At 36.8% G+C, this 15,992-nt stretch overlaps 1 protein-coding gene across 2 annotated transcripts in view; it reads left to right on the top strand.

The window, feature by feature from the left end:
* Positions 1-4,545: 4,545 nt before the first annotated feature.
* LOC104357889 (nebulin related anchoring protein) overlaps positions 4,546-15,992 on the top strand; it is a 52,480-nt gene continuing 41,033 nt past the window's right edge. For both annotated transcript variants that reach the window (XM_009963394.3, XM_032988637.2), the window contains exons 1-9: positions 4,546-4,617; positions 4,884-4,978; positions 5,680-5,767; positions 8,823-8,927; positions 9,439-9,543; positions 10,199-10,306; positions 11,106-11,210; positions 11,774-11,881; positions 13,370-13,474. In XM_009963394.3, coding sequence (XP_009961696.2) covers positions 4,546-4,617; positions 4,884-4,978; positions 5,680-5,767; positions 8,823-8,927; positions 9,439-9,543; positions 10,199-10,306; positions 11,106-11,210; positions 11,774-11,881; positions 13,370-13,474 — 891 coding nt within the window. The remainder of the gene's footprint in view (positions 4,618-4,883; positions 4,979-5,679; positions 5,768-8,822; positions 8,928-9,438; positions 9,544-10,198; positions 10,307-11,105; positions 11,211-11,773; positions 11,882-13,369; positions 13,475-15,992) is intronic.

Here is a 15,992-nt window from a genome sequence, read left to right on the forward strand (position 1 = left end):
TGAGTAAGGGAGAAATTAAAAAGATAGTAGAAGGAAGTATCTTGCTTCAGGGCATGGAGTGATTGCTACCTGGGGAAGGGTCAGGAAGGGAAAAATTTCTCATGTATAATGTTGCACAGCTGGACGTATGTATTACTGGGCAGGGAGAACATCCAGCAATGTGATACCTATAGCATTCCTTTTCTTATCCCCAGAGACTCACTCTACTCTCTGAAAACATTAATAATGAAGCCTTTGACTGGATATTTTATTGTAGAAAATAAGTGTTTAACTACCATGTAAGCATCTGCATGATGACGAGGGAGCATGCCTTTGGGAAATTGAAAGGTAGATGGCAGGTACAAACTAGAAGGCTTGAGGCAACTAAATAGTACCTGTCTGGAATAATAACTGTGTGCTGTGTTTTGCACTACATCTGTGAAAACAAGGATGGGGCTTTGCTGAGACCAGGGAGGCAGGTGTGGGAATACTTTCAGGATAGAGGATTTGAGCGACTCGCAAGGTGTTCCCTCCTAAATGACAGTTGTTAAGAATTTTATATATTTTGCAAGAAAGGATGGATGGTTTTCATATGCTGTAGGGAATATGGGAGCTGTACAGTGTGATGTGGCAAACCACAACTTTATGAAATTCAGTAGAATAATGCATCTCAGTCAGCTTGGTGTATATGTTTGGGTGGGATTTCTCTGTAACCAGGCAGAGATGATCTGTCGCACATGCCACATTTTACAAGATTTAAACGTGGGTCTTTTTTAGGTTATAATACATGATAAATGGGAATATCTGGACACTGGAGATCTCATTGTATGCACATGGGCTATGCTGTGCATGCTTTGCACACATTTCTTCAATCTTTCAGCTTAAATTTTGCCGCATCGTCACCATTTTTCTCTGCCCTGTAACAGTGATGCCGTCTTGGCCTGTTGGTTCTTTTTCCCATTTCTCTCTACTCCCTCTCTGGCTTTCTCTTGCTCTGTTAGAAGCATCTGCAAAATTCCCACACTCTCGTTTCCCAACACTGGCAACACAGGGAAAGTATAAGCACAACTCCTTTTAGTCATGAAATGTAAAAAGTTGTTGCTTGGTTTCCAAAACAGCAAAAATGTAAAAAGTTCCCGTGAAGTTTGGAAGGCAGTCCTTTAGAGGTTTGTCTTCAATCTTGAGAGATTCTGGTGTTAATAAATCTTTTCCAGCTTTCTTTCAATATTTTTGCAAGCTGGATTTGCTACTATGCTAAATTTGATTACCATGGAAAGGTTATATGAGAGAAAAGGCACTGAGCCCAGGTAACTAATTAACCACATGGTTCAGAGAAAGTTATGATGAGGCTGGTCTGGTGTTTGAACTTTTACAGGCAGCTTTTAACAGTGGATAGCACCCCCAGATTGTGTAGTGAAACAGCACCTTTTTTTTTTGCAGAGTGAAGATAGGATTCCTATAGTTTGTGGTGTCTGGCTTCTGGCCGTTCATGTGGCTGGAAGGGCACAGCCGCCATTCAGGAGTGACAGAGAAGGTGGCCTTGACTTGGATATCTGTTAGGAGGCTACTTTGGGTAACTAGTGTGTGCTTTTTAGATTCAGCTTCGGGATGCAGACATGCTCCCAGTTTGCTATGCAGTTAGTTCAATGAATTTAAGGAGGTTGGAGAGGTAACAATGTTTCTTCCTAATAATTTGCACTTTCAAGGTACTATCTCCTTGTACTTTGCACGTAACTACAGTACTTTTAAACCACATTGATTAAGGTTCTACTGTTAAGTAAAGCCTTTTAAGATTTTCACTGATATCAAAAAGCCTTTATGGGGCCTTACTAAAGGAGGAAAAAAGCCACAATGAGCTTTTAACTGAAGAGAAAATGTCGTGCTAAGATTTGTCAAGATAACAAACTTGCTCTGGTTTTATGATTTAATTCCTTGCATGATCAAAATGCGGTGCATATTTTGTAATGAGGCCATACAATGCTTGTTTTTCAATAAACTCTCTTTTCTGTTAGCAACTCAGTTTTATTCCAGGGTGATGAAGAACAGGCTATGCAACAGGACAGTTCTGAGGTGCTCAGAAATGGGGAAATCTTCGATAATCTCCAGCAGAAGTGATGCACAATGGATGTGAGTGAAGTAGCATGGCTGGGAAAGACAGTAGCTGTATAGGGCATTGTGGCTCACTGTGCTTCTCTTCTTGAGCATGCAGTAACTTGGGAGAAGCAGGAGAAATTGGAAAACATGTTTGCTGACTTCCAGCCAAGCTGATAATATGTGACACTGTGAAAAGAAACAAACAGGCTTTGTATATCTGGAAATGAAGTAAGTTTTATCTGTGAAATAAAGGGCTTCTAGCTGTCTGACAGGCCTCTTGGAAAGAACACAAGGCCTCATTCTTCTCAGGGACCTCTAGCATGCTGTCTGGGTGCACAGTGCATATGGGCTATATATACTGATGCTCCAGGCTGGGGTCCTGTTCAGATCATTGGTGTTCAGGTGACTCCTCGATGAATTTTTTGTTCTGTAGTTGCCAAGTCTTTATGTTTTTGTGTGGTTCAGGGATGTCCTGCTTTCAGCACCTCTCAGAAGTCATTTCAGGAGGGCCTTAAGCAATGTATTGTCTGTGCTGGGACAGGAGCAGGTCATGTGTCTTTTTTCTTGCCAGATTATGAGACAAGGGCTCTAGCATGGATTCAGATAGCATGAAGAAAACTAGGACTATGTTGAAAATTTACAATGTGGTGACTCTTGGAGTAGATGAACACAAAGAGGCAGTAGCTGGTAGCGTGCCCAGTCTAAGTAGGAAGGGGACAGCCTGGCCACTGTGACCCTTGCATAAACAGAATGACAGTCTGGGAACAAGATGAAAAACTATGTGAGAAGGGAACTGGAAGACTTCCAAACTATTTTGGTTCACAGGTGTGAGCAGGGTAAATATTATTGTGATGTAACTTGGTCAACATAAAATCATTCTTGATCCTGAAAGGAATAACATGTGGTGACTCAGCAGTTATTTTAATACAAGAAATTATGTTGCGTGAACATTTTTTTTTTTTATATGAAAAGATGAGTTTATATACTGATAGTAATTACTTACTTTGAAAGGCCTCAAGTGCTTTCAGGACTTGATGCCATAGCCATTGCTCTTCAGATTAGAGACTCTATTTTCAGCACACCAGTTGCTGACAGTATGTTGTGCCAGTACATTGTCAGCATTCAGTAAAAGTAGTAATAATAAGTTAAGCAGAACTGTGTAACTCCATGAAGAGATGAATAGGAGGCTCTCTAAGCATACCCAGAAGGTTTAGACAGAAATTATTTTGATTGAATTGTTTGTAGTTTATAGAAAAGGGAAGTGCTTAACAATATTCCAGGACTGCTGCGGGCATGGGAAGTGGTACAGATACAGGGATGACTAAGTAGACTTTTACTTAGATTGAGATAACTCTTAGCTATATCCCAGGGTTGTGGAGCCCTGCAGCTGAATGTATTATGCTTAGGTGAGATGTAAATCTCAAATTCTGTCCATTTGTAGCTGGTAAAATTTAATACCTTCTTTTGTTCAGAGCAGACTTCACAACCCTAATAACTTGCTTGAATCCTGGTATCGGGCATAATAATTCCTTATCATTATTTGCCTAAGTAATTTTTATATTCTGATCTATGCCAGCCTACTCTTTGTGAACACTGTTAAATAGCTTCTTTGTTCATTCTATTCAAAAGTAAATGGTTCCTTTCTGAAGTTTTTCCTGTAGGAGATAGATGTTTGGATTTGTACCCATATTGTTTAGAACTCTTTGAGATAAGAGGTTTTGCCCATTTCACTGTGCGTCCTCCTATACCTGGAGATGGAGTGATAGGTTGATGAAACAGAAAGACACGAGAAATGAGTGTGCTCTGCTCTGCTACTCATAACATACAAGGTGAAACTGAGCTGGCACCAAGGGAGAAAAAGAATGATGTGGCTGGGACAATGGTGGTGTACCTCTTCTAGATCTAACCAAGGGTCAGGAAGTTCCAAAGCCATTTCTGGCCCATGTCTCTGGTGGTACCTTCTTCTAATATGAGGCTATACCTACGCCCAGACTAGTCCTCCATGAGGTCACTTGCTGTATATCAGGGTGAGGAGAGACTATGATAAATTGCGGCTGCTGCTGTATATACTTTACTCTTTATCCTGGGCTTATGACAACTGGCTTTACAACAAAACTGAAGTATGAAATGATCAGACTCTAATGTTCACATGGACATGATTTGTTTCTGTGAGTTCATTCTTCTATTTAGAGAAAGATATTGCTACCCTCCCTTACGCACTGACACAGTTGCCAAAATAACCGCTCTTACTAACTGGCAGCTTTAAAAGCCAGCCTGCAGCTGACTTTGAAACAGAAGGTCAGCAAACGGAGCAACAGACTTCAATTCAGAGCTTTAATGGGAGCCATTGACCACAGCAAAAGGCCCTGACTGGAGCGTCTAGAGTGTGCTTTGCACAGGCCAAAAAGTCACTTTCATACTCTTTGAACCTTTTGTATAAACCTATATATTTTTCACTCTGTGGATTTCAAGATGAATGTGCAGCCGTGTGCTAGATGTGGCTATGGGGTTTACCCTGCTGAGAAGATTAACTGTATAGATCAGGTCAGTTCTCTTTCTTTATTATTTTGGACTATAATAAATGTACAGATTGGCACTTTTAACACAGTGCAAATCTCTTGGTTCCAAAAATTCTGTACTCATAACTGGGTTCAGAACTGAAATAAGTTAATAATAGGCATATATTTGAAGAAGAATTCCTCAAATTGATGAAATTAATGTTAAGGATCAATACTGAGATTTAAAACTCAACAGAAAAATAATGAAATACAAATCATGTCTGTTTGTTTTCTGTTTTGTGGTACTTCCAGACATGGCATAAAGCCTGTTTTCACTGCGAAATATGCAAGATGATGTTAACAGTAAACAACTTTGTTAGCCATGAGAAAAAGCCTTACTGTCAAGCGTAAGTGTGCTTCCTTTTTTTTTTTTTTTTTTGTTAAACAAAGGTTTAAAATGCCAAACCATTTTAACATAATAGAAGATCACCATTTGGACTCAGTCTGGTTGCATGTGTGATGTAAAATTATGTATTGTTAATGCCTTTATGCATATCTTTGGATTTACGTGAATCGCAAATGATGGGAAACTCTTGTTACTGTATATCAAGCTTTCTCATTTGTTCAGTGTGTTAAAAGATACCAAATTAAGTTCCATTTCAGTATTGTAGGAAGAAAAGAAACCCAACTATAAAATTCAGTGCTTTCCACATCAGCGGTTAAGAGTTAACAAGGTTGAGCTAATCACCAGGAAAATGTATAAAATGCAGATTTTGGAGTTGGTTTGTTCCAGGAAGTTTTTTATTTTATAATGATCAATTCCTGTCAAATTTGTCAGCAGAAAAAGGAGAGATGACAGTTGTTTTTTATTCTATTATTCTCTTTTGTTATTAGAAGCACAGCATTGATATGACGATCATTAAAATTAATTTTGCTCTAGGCACCTACTCCATACAATAATAACTTGAATGTAATCTGAGATCTGAGTGGGGGAAAAGTTATGTACAGAGGGATGGAGGCTGGTATTGTGTTTTTGTGTGCTCAGAGAAAACCTTTCTGGTGGGTTGTCTGATACATTCCTAATACCCTTTACGCTTTCCTTTTTTAGGCATAATCCAAAAAACAATGCGTTCACAAGCGTATTTGAGACACCAATAAATATGAAGGCAAAAAAACTGTCGGAAGTGGTAAGTGAGGTAAGAAGCTCGAGGGCCAGATGTATTTAGCTTTGGTTTACATTTTGATATCATATTTGTGTCTTATTTTAGAAATATAAATATATAATCTTTACTTACCCTCCTGTGTTCTATTAGAGCAGTAAGATCCCAGCCCAGGTTTGAATCATAATTTTCATAATGCGTTCAGTCATGAGAAAGAAAGGTTAAATTTGAATTTGCTTCTGCGTTCAGAAAAAAAAATGGATTATCAGTTTCTCACCTGTCATATCTGATAATCCATATGCAAGCATTGTTTGCATAAACTGCCCAGATCTATGTAAAGTTAATATCTACGATAGGGGGGTTTACACAACCATTGGAAACGAAAATGACCTACTTGATTTATGTTCTCTTCTGAAACTGACACTAAAGAGCACAAAACAACAAATAAATTCTGTATCAGTGGGATGTTGGCAAAAGTTCTCCTGAATAGTTTGTCGAGCATTTGTGGCAAACAAGGGGTGAGAAAACACGAAGTCCAGGGAACGTTGTGTGGTTTTACTGAAAATGTTTCACTAACACGTTTGGGATGGACTAGCTTTCCATGCCCTTTTCACTGATCTATCCTCTAAGAGGCTGCTGTGCCCCGGCAAACCTCTTGGGGTGCTCAAAGTCTTCTTTCTTTTCAAATGCCATTCTCTTCTGTCTTGCATTGTTTTCCTTCCAGATACATGTTTCAAACTTGAAATTCTAAGAATTTAATTAAATAAGAAATATAGAATCAATAATTGATAGATATCTCACTTCTATGTGTAATACTATTTTCTTGAATGTCATGTCTTTTTATACTCTAAAACAGTACCGTTCATTGCATGACTATATTTAGTAGGCAAATCAATGTGTTTTGACGTGATTAGCCATCATTAAAATAAAAGAAGAAAGTTGTATTTCTTAGATTATAGCATTCTAAATTCATTCTGATGTTCATTAGCTGCACAAAGTTGATGTACATTAATAGCCTTTATCAGACATTGTATCTTTTATCATTCCTATACAGTATTCTTATATATCAGTTTGTGCAATATCATGGGCAGTACCTATTTCAGCAGTGACTATCGCCCTTACTTTAAACTGTATGTGACGGATCTGGTCAGGAATGAGTTTGGGATTACTGCAGGGTCTATTTCTGGTTTTAGGCAGTGATATGAGACTCTGATACTTCCAGTGTATGTGAATATACACGCCAGACAAATTATAGCTCAAAGATCACTTTCCCTTGTTTTTTACACCTAAAGCACCTTCTGTCCTTTTCAATCACATAATGAGGTTCTGTTCCAGAGAAAAAAATGCTAAGGGTAGTAAAAAAGCTGATTCTGCAGTATTTACTTAAAGGGAGTACTTCTGTAGAAATTTTGAGTGCAGGAAAACTTTTTCATTGGTAATTGTATAAAATAATGCTAACTTGGGAAAAGATTTAATTTGCTACTGTAGTTTGGGGTTTTTTTAGGTAAGATTATTTTTATGAAGAAAATTTAATGTTTCTTCAGTCCTAATACGATGGTATCACATAAGTCTTATGCTGAGACACTGACTTGAATGCGGAGATAAAAATTCAGCTCACTCCCTCTACACAGAATTTCTATGTGAGCAGACAAATCATTCATATCTCTGTACCTCTGCACTTATTTTCTAAAATGGGAATAATGGTACACATGCTCAGTGATTTTTTTGTCCAGTCAGTTTAGATTTTGCACTCTTCAGGACAGGGACTGTTATTTTTTGCATCTGTAGAGTGAGTTGTATAACAGAGCTGTGATTTCAATTATATTTCTGTATGCTGTCATGATAAAAGTAACAGTAGGAAGATGATGACACATGAGTAAATATAGTAGTCATTTACATTTACACAGTCATGACGTTTCTTGGACACTGTGCAGGGAAATAGGAGAGTAGAATATTGCCCACGAGGTAATAGTTCTTTCATCTAATATTACAATGATATGTTCTGCTTAAAATTTCATAGGGATTTCAATCCTCATAGATTATTTTCCCCAAAAGTATTATCTAAAGACCAAATTATTTTTTAAGAACTTCATGCCAGATTTCAGGTGTAGTATGCTGCTCCTTTACAGATGTGCAGCTCCAATAATAGCAGAACTTTTAGGTAGAAGCTGGGTGTGGATTAGAGGGTAGAGTTAGATCCTAGGGCTAAATGCAATCTTTTCTTCCATGAAAACTCCTTTGCCAAGAATGGGTGGTATGGAGGAAGTATATATGTAGTCTCTGCATGGCATAGAGCTGCAGGCTATGTAGCCTTTTTGTACATAAGCAGGGTGTAAATGGTGTTGATCTAAAGAAGGAGAAGGAGGAAAATATGGAGTTTTGCAAGGTCTCAAAAAGTGGTTGGTATTTTCTTGTGGGCTGTGGAGATTTGGTGGATCAAGTGTGCTTGTTATAGTCCCTTGGTTTCTGCATTCAAATCACGTATACATGTGTCTTCAGGGTGAAATTATTAGTTGGCACTGAAAACTAGGCTGGTCTGTAGCAGTTGGAGATCTAGCACACAAATGCAGGTAAACATCATGAGTAGAGTAAATCATCTTAAACTGAGCAGTGTTGATGCTGCTACCCAGAAATTTAGTTCTGTGCAGTCACATTGTTCCTCTGCTTCTGTTGTATTTGCGTTGGTGATTTTTACAGTGAGGTGGATGAAGGAACTGACATAGCTGAAAGCTAACATAGCAAAAGCCTACTTACTAATTCCCTGATCTAATTTGCCCACAGCTGCCTGTCTGATGGTGTCAGTCACCTAGTAGGGCCAGAGGTGTTTTTGGAAGTAGCCTTCCTTTAGACTAGTTTAAGGTACAGCCAACACTATCAGGCACTGAAGTGGATTTGTTATAGTGGGAATTGCACTGTTTTTGATGTTTGTCTTGCATTTATCTCCTTTTGTTTCTGCAGTTCATGCAGACTCCATATCACTGTGGACTAAGACTGTTCACCTTGTTTGTCACTCTTCTTGTTCTTCTCCTAAGGGGGGGATATGTTAGTCTGTACTAAGAAACTACTAATACCAAGTAATTTTTTTTTTTAGATAAAATATCGAGGAGAGGGTGAACAATTCAAATCAGTCTTTCAATGGGACGTAAGATCCAGAGAAATTGAAGCTGCCTATAAATCCCAACAACTGGCCACCCAGGTAGGAAATATCCCTCAAGTCATCAAGCCACTAGCCTGCAGGAGACCAAGGATCAGCCTTGGCAGTCCTGATCATTAGGGTTTTACTCACAGCATTTCAATGCTAAAAAAGCCATTGCTTCTCATTTGGCTGAACTTTTCAAGGCAACGTAGCTCAAATATAACTTAGGGTGCAAGAATTAGAAGATGAGGGTGTACCTATACAGATAGCTGTTTGGACTGCTGCTTGTATAGCCATACTCAATGTGTCTTCTTTCTACTGACACTGAAACTTCAGTTATTTTAGTCTCACTCCAGGATTCTATATCCTGACATCTTGATGTCAGTTCTTGTCATACAAGTTCTGCCCTGGCATTCTGAAGGTATGTGGAGTGTGGACCTTGTGCTGTACATCTGCAAAGAGTAAATTTCACTCTCACAACATTGTGTGTTTCCTTTTTTACTGTCAGATCAGGTGTTTGTGTATTAAAACAAGGATGAAGATTGGTAGTTATTTAATTTTTGTTTTGTAGAATGCTTACTGTGCTGCCTATGAAGAAGGAAAATCATGGTACTCTGGAACCATCCCAGATCCTGAGATGGTCAAGATAACCCATGCACAGAAGGCTCTGAATGATGTAAGTGGGCTGATGTTTTGAATAACTTTATTTTCATAGTCTCTCATATTCTGAAGACTTGCAGTACATAAAAGCCAACCTTTGGTATAATGTTACCAAAGGAGAGACTGACATATTTACTTCTGTCAGTAATAATATTTAACCGTGTAAGAGATTAAAGTCACATAACAGTGCTATTGCCCATCCTGGAAATCATGCATTTATGTATTTATGTAACTGAGAAGCACTTCAACTACTGACTGGTGATATGTGAGGTGACCTGATCTAGCAGGCAGTGCTATTTCCCTCCGTAGAGCAGAACTCATGATGGACAACATGTCTTATTTTCCATAGAGTAGACCTTTCACTGACTGTGTTTCCATGCCTGATGAAAATCACTGCTAAATTATGACTGATTGTCTATGCCCAAACAATGGGTTAGTGACTCAGTCAACATAGCTGATTAACAGCGGATAACTGATATGAATGGGAAATGTTTTCTGTTATAAGTGGGAAATATTTCTACCTAACAAACTTATAAGGTGTAGGTTCTTTAATTTGCTTACTTTAAAATAAAGTGATACATACATTTAAGAAGCAGGCATTAAAAGAGGAATCACATTGAACTACAGTGGGTTGTTCTGTAACAAGAAAACAAAAAATGTTCATTTTCTAGTTTCAATATACAGAAGAATATGAGCCACGGAGAGGCAAAGGCAGCTTTCCCGCTATGATCACTCCAGGTTATCAGGTTGCTAAGAGAGCCACCCAACTAAGCAGTAATGTAAGTCACAGGTTTTTTTAATTGTAAATAAGACTTCTGAATTTGGAGAATCCTGCGTTTGGGCCATTCACTTTAGACAGTAGGTTCTATGACAAGTATTTGTTGTACTGTTAATTCTACCAAGTGAGAAAACTTTAACATGATTCAGGAAACAGGGTTAACAAACTACTTGGCTTGGAAAGACAATCATAAATGACAATATTGGTATTTCCTGAAAGATATAACAGCTTTTGCTGTAATTTATCACAACCTGAAAAAGATTGTGAATCACTCTAAAATGTTTATTTAATTCATTACCTTTATTTTCAATTTATGGCTATATTAATCTATTTATTTACACCTGACATTTTTTGCTTGCTTTATTATTTGAAGTTTAATACCTGTAATATTGAATTTAAATCATTTACAAGCTACTTTAAATATATGCACAGAAAATTGCTTATTTATAGGAATAACGATTCAACTGAAAAAGATAAAGTAAAAATAAATCCTGTAAAAATTATTTTAAAATATTGCATTGTTTTCTGCAAGCTGTCTGAATTGTTATTGCAGTATGATCTTAATCGGGCCATTAATGACTATTCTCATGATATTTTAATCAAATTATCACTCACATAAATCTAGCATCATTTGAAAATTTGACTGTCTGGGTCCATTTCTGTCTGCTTCTGACCTATGTGAATTGTGCCTTAAATATACTGATAGCTTGACTGCACAGTGGGGTGTGTCATGACATACAGTAAATGCATATTTGCTGCTTATTGTGTGTAATATGTATTTTATATGTTTTCTCCCTTAGGTAGAATATAAGCGGGGACATGAAGAGAGAGTTTCAAAGTTCACCTCTGTTGTAGACACTCCAGATATACTTCATGCAAAGGTTGGAGGACAGCTTGCAAGTGATGTACGTGAAACGAAATAGGTTGACCTGGTTTTGACTCTGCGAGTGGATCTTAGGACATTTATAAATCTCTTAAAAATATGAACGTAAAGAAAAGTAAAGAATTAATATTTTAAAGGCAGACACATTTCATCATTAAGTATTTAATACTTCCAGTTATAAAGACCATGTTCAGTTCTAGGCCATTTTAGGGACTAGCTGGCTGTTGGAACTGAAGGCCAAGAACTAGTCTGTTCTATACCCAACAGCTGGGTGCCATGCAAAGTAAGGAAGGAAGCTGCCTGACTCTAACATAAATAGAGCACGCATCTTTCAGACAAGTTTATTATTTTCTTTAAACAACTGTGATCCATACTGTACCCTGAATGAGACACAGAGCTCCTGCAGAAGATACGTGATCACGTAGTTAAAGACTACATTGTAAAGATTCAGACTTCATGGTTCAACTTCCTTTTGGCAGATGACAGCCATTGAATGCTTGGCTTTGCAACTTTAAGAATTGATTATGTGTGCAATCAAAGATACATTTTATCTAATTGCCCCTGAATTGTCTTGAATTTTTACAGTTGAAATACACAGAAGACTTTGAAGAACGGAAAGGGAAAGGCAGCTTTCCTGCTATGATCACTCCAGCTTATGAAATAGCCAAGAGAGCAAATGAATTAGCCAGTGATGTAAGTATCCAAAGCAAAATCTCTTCTGAGGAAGAAAAGAATAAATTGTCTCAGAGTTTTTGGATTAAAATGTTTACCAGCAGAAATTCCATGAGCATTGTGGAATTATGTTATCAGTGCCCTTCATACACAGATTTTCAAGTGGTTGTCTTTTGCAGGGACAAATTTGAGTCTTATGCACAAAGAGAAAATTGTGAATCAACACTCTAAATTTTTGTGGGCAAAATTTATCCAGCCTCCTGTTCCATACAACTGAGAAGGAAGACAATAAGGAGTCAGCTGGAGGTTTTCGATTTCAGCCTGCCCAATTCAGTATGAGTTAGAGGGGCTGAAGCACAGCTCTGATTTACACAGCTACAGTATTTCTGGGTGACCTTGTATCAGGGAAGGGCTGTGTTTGCAGAGCTCTGCTTTGCCGTGACTTTCCATGCTCCCAGTGGTTCCTTACAGTTCATTTTCCAATTCCTTCTTTTCTGCTATTGCAGGATGAGGCCTTTATGAATGCAAGAAACTAGCTTCTTGAATAGCAATTATATATATAAAGTATATATACACACACAAACACATGCATATATTTGACATAAGTGTAGATTTATAAAATGTAGCTCTCTATTCCACTCATTTTGCTCTCCTTACTGTTTTGTTTTTTTTAAACTCCTTGGTGTACAGCACCCCCGTATTCTTAAAAAAATATTGTAAAAGGACATTAGTTTTGCTTCAAAATGTACAGTTAATTGTGTTTTGTCATTGGAGACTGAAAGGAAAGATCTTTTTGTTGAAGATAACATTGTGTTAACTCAATGGAAGAGAATTTAAAACATTATTAAGAGTCATTGAGGAAAGTAAGAAGAGATCTGTAATTTTGAAGGCAAAAGCAACTGACTCTAAAACATTTGAATGTTTTTGTTTGCCTTTGATCTGTGGAAAACCCTTTATTTGTGTCAGCAAACACACATGATGATTAAAGGGCAGCATCAGGTTACAGGCATTATTTTGACATCAGCAAAGGTAGTGCAAATCTTGGTCTAAACTTGAAGGTTGATTGCCTAAAATTCCCTTGATCACTGGGGAGATCAGCATCTTTCAGAAACAAGCCCATTTATTAATGGTGTTCAGATGACCCTGTGGTAAAAGAAGTGCTCTGTAGTAACCATGAATTTACATTACAATCAGTTCTGTTTTTTTAACCTGATGGAGCATCAGGGATTAGCCACTGACAAGCAGGTGGTACTGAGCACAATGAACCTAATGGTCTGGGTTGAAATGGCAAGTCCCATGTTCCCAGTGCATTATTTAAAAGTAGGCCACTATTTTTCTTTTTAAATCTTCATGTGGCATATTTGATTTCATGGATTGGTGACAATAGGAATTTTGACAATCATTTATTGTCAACATGTACATGTCATTGATTTTTATTTATTGTGCAACAGCTGTGTACCAGACTAAATTAATCTGGATGATTCTTTCCCTTTTCTTTTTCCCTGTTAGGTAAAGTATCATCAAAGATATGAACAAGAGATCAAGGGAAGAGCCAGCCATACAGCTGGAACAGATGTTACTTTTGCAAGAGAAAATGTAGATCAATACAGCCAGGTATGCAACATCCAAGAAATACCCATGTTGATGTGGATCATTACTATGGTTGTTTGCTCAAGACTTTAGAAACTGCAGTGAGGCCTATTTTCACTTTGCTTTCCTGTATGAGAAAGCAAGGTCTCAAAGGAAAAGTGGGTGTGCAACAGCACCATGCTCTGAATGTGTAATATATTTGACATTGGCGCTTACAAGATGAGACTACGAGAGATGTGTGCACTGTCACTGCATGATCCTTACAGTAGGGTCATTCCAAAAGGTAAACCTTACCTTGGCAAATTTTGTCTGTGCACATGTATGCCCCACACATTTCTTTTGTGGTGTTGTTACATATCGCACTGAAATGTGTTTGCTTGTGGAAACTTTCACATACCAGGAGAAAGAAAATGTAAATCAAGTTAAGAGAAAAAATGAAAGGGTTGTGAAATGGTAGAAAGTTAGTAGATAAGCATCTTTTCCCTGACAGTATTTTTAGGAATTTTAGCAGCTTTGCATCTCTAAATACATGCAAGTGGCATCGAAGATCACACACTAGCTCTTAGATTTCAGTTCTTCTACAGAAGTGGTATTGTAAGCTTGAGAAGTTGTAATTCTGCATTTGTGGAACCAAATAAGCTTTAGTTCTGTTTTGGTTTGTAGCATTCCTTTTGCTTTTATTTAATTTTTAAGAGAATGCAATTATTTTTCTGGTTTCCCAAAATGCATCCAAAACTTTATTCCAATTAAGTTAGGGAAATAGTACAGCTAAATAGAACTGAATACAGCTAAAGGGAATTTGAAAGGAATTGAATAGTGGTTTTGTATAAACAAAACCGTATGGTTAGTCTTTGATTTTTCATCCTAGCTCCTCACGAGACCCATATACACTGGAGAAATAAAGGAAAAGGGAATATATTGTCCTAAGACATTTGGGATTTTTATGTTTCTTCACATCTTCTGTCCAAACCTACATCTTGTAATGTGTGAAAAGGAAACCATCCTTGAAGAATATGAGTTCAGAATATGTAGCATTGAAGCCCTCAGTTAGTTTCTGTCTTCTGAACTACTACAAGTTTTAGTAAGAATAAACAATTAAAATTAATTTGAAAAAACACTAATTGCATTTTCAAGCAGAGGAATTCTGATATCTTTACAATTAGTTTAAGTTTTTTTTTCTTTGAAAGTATCTTTGAAACTTCAGTCACAGACTTCAAATTTAATTTGAGTTTTAGTCTTCGCAGATTAGATTCTGATATTTTTATTCAAAAAAAATAGAGCTACTGAAATTAATGGATCTTTCTGAGTGAAGTGTGACTTAACATGGGTAAAGGGATTAGATTTCTAACTGTTGAGATCATAAGGGTACATCATACAACTACATCTATATATATGTATATATGTAAAATGAGACAGTTTAAGGAATCTTACTGTAAAATTCCCGTGTGCTGACCACTTGTTTTGTTCATGTTTAAAAATCTTAGAAGTGGCTAAAATTAATTATCTGGAACTTTGAAAATACTGTTTTGTAATATGAGCAATATTAGAAATCATCTAAAAATGTATTTGAGAAAGAAGAAAAATAAAATGGCAAGTTAGTCTGAAGAATTTAATCATGAATGGCATTTTAAAAAATTAACTCAGCTGATTAGTCAAGGATATTTTTTCTTTTCTGTGCCTGTTTATAGAGTTATATAGATGCAGTAACTATAATTACATTATATTGTTTATAAACTTATGATATGAATGATACGACCTATCTTATAATGTGGCATTGATGGTGCACAAAATGAGTAACAATGGATTGTTTTGCATTGTGAAGTCACAAGAGAGGTACTCCAAATATTTATAGTCCTTTCTATCTGTGCTCTCCATGACATTCTTGACATGCCACACATTATTTTTTCACTTGAACTGGCTCTTTACTACAAAGGATTTACAAAATATTACAAAGAAGACACATTATGCTATATCTTACTTGTTTGTATACTTACCATATTCTTCCCAGATCTTGCCAAAGAAAGCTTTGGGATGGTCATTGTGTAATACTGTTCTTTAAAAAGCTCCAGTATTTTGTCAAAAGGCTTTTCAAATTGTCAAGCATTTACACATTAACTGATCTATGGATAGATTTACTACTATTAACTCTGAAACAATTATTTTTTTAAACCAAGCAAATGGAATTTTGTGATTTTGTTCCCTAAGGAATTTGCCACTTTAATGTCTAGATATTTATGTTTTATTAATGAATCCATCTTCAAAATACATCATTACACTAGAGAGAGATTATTTTAATCAGTTATAATGGGAGAAATGGCCATGGAGTTACCAAAAGACTTCTGTCACATCACAGAGGAAGGCTGACCCTATGCTGAACTTGTAAAGTTTAAGCAAATCTCCTGGCTGCTTAAACCATTAGATATTTTTATAGTTTTCCAGGGAAACATATATTGACAAAGAGAGGGGCTAGCAGCTATCATATCTGTAAGAAATGAAGTGAGATTGATAGGATGTATATCATTGTATAATTGAATCCTATCTT

The sequence above is a fragment of the Tyto alba genome, unplaced genomic scaffold (assembly GCF_018691265.1).
Source record: "Tyto alba isolate M040663 unplaced genomic scaffold, T.alba_DEE_v4.0 Super-Scaffold_1, whole genome shotgun sequence".
Classification (NCBI taxonomy): domain Eukaryota; kingdom Metazoa; phylum Chordata; class Aves; order Strigiformes; family Tytonidae; genus Tyto; species Tyto alba.